The 6,141-nt window shown below is 60.1% G+C and overlaps 1 protein-coding gene across 1 annotated transcript; it reads right to left on the bottom strand.

Annotated features, from left to right (window-relative positions):
* Positions 1-2,805: 2,805 nt before the first annotated feature.
* Positions 2,806-5,770, bottom strand: LOC120395102. Its single transcript, XM_039519263.1, has 6 exons — positions 5,526-5,770; positions 5,046-5,150; positions 4,561-4,696; positions 3,721-3,815; positions 3,085-3,237; positions 2,806-2,817 (listed from the first exon to the last, which is right to left on the bottom strand). The coding sequence occupies exons 1-6, from the start codon at positions 5,649-5,651 to the stop codon at positions 2,806-2,808; spliced, it is 627 nt and encodes a 208-aa protein (XP_039375197.1). The 5' UTR covers positions 5,652-5,770.
* Between the last annotated feature and the right edge of the window lie 371 nt (positions 5,771-6,141).

Genomic DNA, 6,141 nt, shown 5'->3' with positions numbered 1-6,141 from the left:
ATTTAAATGCCCTGGGGCTCCCAGCCACAGCCGATGCTCCAGGATCTTTAAATCTTGAGAGGCCCCGCTCCTTCGGGTTGAGGCCACGCCCCCTCAGGACTCCGGCAGTACCGGTAAGTCCTAGAAGTTACTTTCATCCCTGACTTAATCATTCCTTTACCTGTGTTCACCTTGTGCGCCGGTGACTCCCCCGAGCCGCAGTCGCATTCCACCTCTAAGGGGGTGAACAAAGAGAGGCCACCATGCTCGTTGGGGTGCTCTGGGTTTTGGGTTCGGGTTCCGCGATCCATCAACGGCTGGGCCAAAGGGCTCCTCGGTCGCTCCCTCCTCCTCGGCACTGTCGCTGATGTAGCGCTTTCTCCACAGATGGTCAAAGACCTCGGGTGAAGACAGAGTCTGAAGTTCTCACGGGGGTGGCGAAGGAGTCCAGGTTTCCTCTCAGCAGCCTTCCCACGATTTCTAAACCATGTGTCCTTGGTGAGAGATGGCCTCGTCCGTCCAGCGGTGGGACTTATGAGGTGATGGTGCTGCACCCTGATTGGCAGAGGGCCCTGGGAGGAGTTCTTAGTGGGGTCAAACAGCCCACTCCCGGACGGGTCACTCTGCCCCAGAACTCGCCCTGATTGGTCAGGATCCCCTCTGGGGGTGGTCCTGTCAGGACAAAACCGATCCTAATTGGTTGAGGGCAGTGAGAGGAGTTCTTAGAGGGGTCACAAGACACACGTCGGGATAGGTCACCCTCCTACCCCAGAGCTCGCCCTGATTGGTCAAGTCTCCTCTTGGGGTGGTCCTTCCGGGAGGAAACCCATCCTGATTGGTAGAGGGTGGTGGGAGGAGTTCTTAGAGGGGTCACATGACACACCTGGCTTCCAGTCGTGTGGCTGCCTTGACCACGAAGTAATACCCCCATGGGGCGGGACTTCCGGAGACAGGTGGGAGGGACTAAGGGGTCATGGGGCGGGGTTAGGCTTTGATTAATGGTGGGGCCTGTCTACTGCTGCCGGGTGTTGAGTGTTTGCAGGCAGAACCGGAGCCAGTGTCCATGTCCAGGCCGGAGGTCGAAGCCGGGTGGTCGGAAGTATGAGGCAAAGTCCATATCCATGCAGAGATCGAAGCCATGTAGTCAAAATTGAAGGGGTTGGGGAAGATCAGGCGGAGAAGGAGGTGGCAGGGCTGGAGCGGGTGGCTGGAGGGCCTGGAGCGAGGCTAGAGAAAGGCAAGGAGAATACTGAGCCGGGGTTCAGAACCCAAATCTGGAGCCAAGAAGGGTCACGCCAAAGTCATAGCCAGAGACTGGAGTCAAGAGTCCAGCCAGAGTCAACAGCGAGAAACTGGAGGGCAGGGCAGGGCAGGGCAGGGGGTACATGCGGGCGGGAATGAGGATGACTTACTGGAGCCTGGAGACCCCTCATCGGGGGACTCCCTTCCTAGCAATAACAGAAGGACAGCGGGGTGACAAAGATGTCTCTGAGCCTGGGCTCCAAGCCAAGGGGAGCTCCCATCCAGGCTGTGTGCCAGGACCCGTCCCTCCCTGTTCATTTCACACTCACAGACCCCCTGGCCGGAGGGGAGAACAAAGGGCAGAAGCGAAGGTGCCCCTGGGGGAAAGGCTCTAGGCCGGGACCCAGTCCACTTCCCAGATCTACACCCAGGATTGTGTGACCAGGCCCACAGCCCTTCCTCTGCGTCTCAGTTCCCACCTGCCACATGGGGAGGCTCCTCCCCTGCCCCAGGGTGTTCGGGGGGAGTTTCATTCCCGGCTGGGAAGGGCTCAGATACCAGGTGGGTGGATTGGGCCCCGGCTGGGGGATGGTCGGACATTTGCTGCGTCAGGGGTGACAGGGGCCATGGGAGGGTCTGAGCAGTGACGACGGGGGAGGGGCCCCATGTCAGGCCACCCCTCCCAGACTGCAATGGCAATTGAGCACAACCCCTGGCTCTGCGGAGGCTCTCACTTCTGGGCCAGCCCCACAGCCTGATTCTTCCCAACCAGTATCTGGCTTGGCCCCAGCCCCAGGGGTCGGGTGGGGCAGGGTGTCCAGAGCGAGGTGCTCGGCCTTGGTTTCTCTCAGTGCTGGGGGCTCTATGGCCGCTCCCCCCAGCCCTTCCCCCCAGGCACAGTGAGACAGAGCAGTACCTGCGGCAGGGGGTCCGAGCTGGTCATGCGAGGGGGGGGTCTTCAGTGCTGCCCCACGGAGCACAGCCCCTGCAGGGCGTCGGGCACCTGGCCCAAAACCCTGATGTTAAACAGCTGGACCTTTATGTAGGCTGCGATGTCCTCCTGTTGCAAGGGAACAAGGATCAATCAGAGACTCCGACACCCACGAGAACGAAGGGTTTTAACGGCACCGGGAGCCAGCAACATTTCCTCCCCATGTCTGAGGGACGGATTCCCCCACCCAACCCCCGAGACAAAATCTTCTCTCTTCTCTAGTGACTTCCATCCCCTCTTCCGCCATTGTGGAATGAACTCCTTCCCCCACTCCTCTCAGTCCCCCTGAGAGCTGTTCTACCTCCCAACCCAGCGGGAATCCAGCCCGCTCCCAGAGTCCTCAGCCACCTCGCCTCAGCCGGGGCTGGGAGGCTTTGGGCAGTAGTGCCGGGGGGTGAGAGGAAGTGGACACCTTTCCCCAAGGGATCCCCATGTCCTTAACGTGATGCCATGGGCAGTGGCTCTGGTGAATGGGGCACTTATGCAGCCTCTGCTGACTGACTCCTCCAGTTCTCCCAGAGCAGGTGGGGGCTGGGATAACACGATACCAGAGCTCTAGGAACCGGCCTGAGGCCCCGAGGGGGATGAAAGGCTCACAGAGGTGGCTAGGGGAGTTGGCAGCCCCTAGTATGAGCAATGGCAGCGTGTCTTGCTGATGTGACGCCTGTTAGGAAATAGCCTTGCTGGGGAGCTGGGTCTGCCCTGCTTTGAGCTGCTCAGGGGAGAAGCTGGCACCGACCAATGGCACCTGTCTGGGGTCACCCTCTCCTTGCTCCCTGGTCAGCGCATGGGGATGGGATGTGAGTGATTTTCAATGGCCTGGAAGTGAAAGGCCCTGGGGGTCTCTCCCCAGGTGACCCCTCTTTGGTTACCTCGTCCTCTAGCAGCTGGCCAGCTTCCCCCAGGATGGAGTACGTCAGCAGCAGGCCAGCCTGGCTGACGCAGAGTAGGGGGTGGTGAATGGCCAGCAGGCCCGCCTGGAGGAAAGACCTTTCCTGCTCTTCTGTGAACAGCTCGCCAAAGGCCTAAAACCAAAAGAACCAGAGCCCTTACAATGGCCCAGAACCTGGCTCCAAATCCCTCGAGTGTCTCACAAGGTGGAGAAGAGTCCTGGGGCAGCCAACCTTTGGGGCCCCATGGACCAGGAACCCCCTTCAGTAGGAGGCTGCAGGCACTGAGGCCTCCAATAGCTCTTATGGAGCAGGATTCACCGCAGGTGCCATGAGATGCTGGGAATGTGTCTGCGCGCTCTGGAACCCAGCTCACACAGACAGCCCAGGACCCCTGCTGCTCCCAGCAGCGATAGCTGCTGCAGCTCACCCGCTAGAGGTTCAGGGTCTTTTAGATCTGGTTCATTCCCACATCTCACCCCACGGACATTCCCAGGAGCCTCACATACTCTGTGGAAATAAGGAGCAGGCTCTTGCCCTGTGTCCATGACACACTCACTGCAGCGGGAGACAGCTCCACACCTGAGCTGCTGCAATGCACCGGCGCAGAGTCCTTACCTCTCCCACCCTGGCCAGATTTCTATACCCCAGGCGCTCGGGGTCATGGAGCCCGTCCCGGCACCACAAGTCTGGGGCCTCGCTGATGTTGAGCCCTGGGGGAGAAAGACACACCCATTGGGGAGGTTTGGCCTTCCGCTTTCAGTGCCTGTTTCCTTCTGGGTGCACACTGGCCAGGCTCCTCCTGGCATCCGCAGCCCAATGGAATCACAGGGTCCATGCCAGGCGGGTTAGTACCAGAAGGGGGATTTGTTTCAGCCATCACCGTAATCATGTGACCCTTACGGTCATGGGGGTGTCTAATACTGAGAACCCCCCACACCCACTGAAGTCAAGATCTGGCCCTGGTTACCCAACTGGTGACACCCTACAAGCTTTGTGTCCGTCCCCTGTGGTGCCTGCTCCTGCCCCTGCCCTCATGATGGGCTCTTTCCCTCCATGTGTCTCAATAGCTCCGTTCCTGTCCCCTCACGAGCTGGCTGCCCCGTACTGGGTGGGCTGATTTCCCTGGGCTGGGGGACAGAGCCGGGCTCTGAGATAAAGCAGCCAATTTCCTTGGCACTTTCACACTCATCTCCCTAATTCAGAGAAAGGGGGAGAGAAAGAGTCACCTTCTAAGCTGGGGTCGGTCTCAGAGGAGGGGGCTTCTTTCTGCAGGGTCCCACTGCCCAGCAGAGGGAGTCTCAAAGGAGGGGCCTTGTTTCTATTGGGATTCCTCTTCCCCGCTACAGCGGGTCTTAGCAGAAAGGCCTTAGTTCTAGAGGCGTCCCAATGGCCAGCTGGAGCTAGTCTCCCAGAGGCTCGTTTCCATGGGTCCCATTGCCCAGCTGGGTTTCTTACCCCTCTTCCGGAGCAGGAGCCAGTAAAGCCAGTAGATCCCACCCCTGGCATGCCGACTGATGTTACTGGCTGGGTGGGATATCCAGAGACCCAGCTGCAGCACGAATTCTCCTGCCTTGGAGAAGGCGGAGGAGGTCTGGTGGAAGGAGGAGGAGAGGGGAATCCATCACTATTCTCCCTTCAGCTCCCCAGCGCCCCTGGACCTGAGCTCTGTTCCCACCCCTCTGTAGGAGGCGCTGGGGGAGAGGAGCGAGAGCCCTCATCCTCTCTGCCCCCAAGGGAGCTCGGAGCAAAGGGAGCAGGGCAAGGGCCCTCGCTGAGCACTCGCTGCCTCGCGGCTCCAGAATAGCAAGGGCCCTGAGGCCAGGCACGACCCTGCCACCGAGCGGCCTATGGAACGCAGTCCCTTACGGACCCGGGGGGACCAATTAGCCAGGGGATGAGGAACTTGACTCTGCAGGATGCTGGGGTCAGAGGTCACTTACGTCAAATCCAGGCAGGGAGGTGGCGATCTGGAGCAGGGCCGCGCTGGTCTGGACGGCCCTGGCTCTCTCCTGGGGGTTGTTTGCCAGGAGAGAGCGATGGATGTGCTGCAGGAGAAGGAGGCAGGGGAGGGTCAGCGGGCAGGCGAACATGCTCTACAAACCAGCCTCTCCCCCTCCCCAAGGGGCTGACACTTTGTGCTCAGGGTGGAGTAGCCGAGCCCTGGTGGCAGAGCTTGAAAGGGGGTTCAGTCTCTCAGGCCCCAGCCAGGCCTGGTGCTCACTGTTAGTGCTTAATGCAACCGCAGAGCTCTGGCTGACAGTCCCAGCTCCTTCCCCCTGCACTGGCAGCTCTGGGAACGTGTGGCCGGCTGGGTCCAAGCTGGGAGGACACAATGGAAACGTGGCTCTTCTAGCCTCTCCTTTACTGCCCTCCCACAGGGCTCAGGGGCAATTCCACCCCAGACCGTCCATTCTACTCACCTCCAGGAGGTGCTGCAGCTTCTCCACGGTGGGGGTCTCTGTTAGCTGGCTCCTGAGGATGGTGTCCAGGCTCCGCGAATAGTGGTTGTGCAGAGCCTGCAAGAAGAGGGAGCACCCGTCAGTCATGGGACATGGGGCTACATCAGTCAGGGGACAATGAGGAGGATTCTCCAGGAGCCCTGGCAAGACTCAAAAGGCACATCCTGGCCTCTCCCATTCACATCACTCCAGGGACACTTCGCAAGAGTTCATGGCCGGATGCCTGCTGCCTCGTCAATCCTTGCTCTTCGCAGTTCTCTGTGCAGGGCCTGGTACCCAGCAGAGTATGGACCAGCCAAACTGCAATGGGTGGGAGGTAGGATCCCCGGGAGTGTCCAGGCAGGAGATCAGAGAATGAGGAGAGGAGGGAAGGCTGGGATCAGCCACGGAGGGGTAACGCAATCCCCTCCGAACCCCTGATCCATGAACAGCACGTCAGGATCAAGGCACATGCCCTGGACCCCACACCCCCACCAGCTCCAGGGCTCAGGACCTCCATGGGGTTGGACAGGGAAAGCCGCCCCCTTCCCGAAACCAGTGTCTCCCTGCACAGACAGGGGTTGGAACTTGGACAGTG

The sequence above is a fragment of the Mauremys reevesii genome, unplaced genomic scaffold (genome assembly GCF_016161935.1).
Source record: "Mauremys reevesii isolate NIE-2019 unplaced genomic scaffold, ASM1616193v1 Contig94, whole genome shotgun sequence".
Lineage (NCBI taxonomy): Eukaryota > Metazoa > Chordata > Testudines > Geoemydidae > Mauremys > Mauremys reevesii.
The sequence above is the reverse complement of the archived record's forward strand: the minus strand, read 5'-3'. Positions and strand labels throughout refer to the sequence as shown.

Excerpts from the sequence above, each read along its gene's own strand:
- LOC120395102 (XM_039519263.1), bottom strand. The coding sequence starts at position 5,651 with ATGACTGACGGGTGCTCCCTCTTCTTGCAGGCTCTGCACAACCACTAT. Across the intron at positions 5,151-5,525 it reads AGCTGCAGCACCTCCTGGAG|CACATCCATCGCTCTCTCCT; the intron begins GTGAGTAGAATG and ends CTTCTCCTGCAG. Across the intron at positions 4,697-5,045 it reads CCTCCCTGCCTGGATTTGAC|ACCTCCTCCGCCTTCTCCAA; the intron begins GTAAGTGACCTC and ends TCCTTCCACCAG.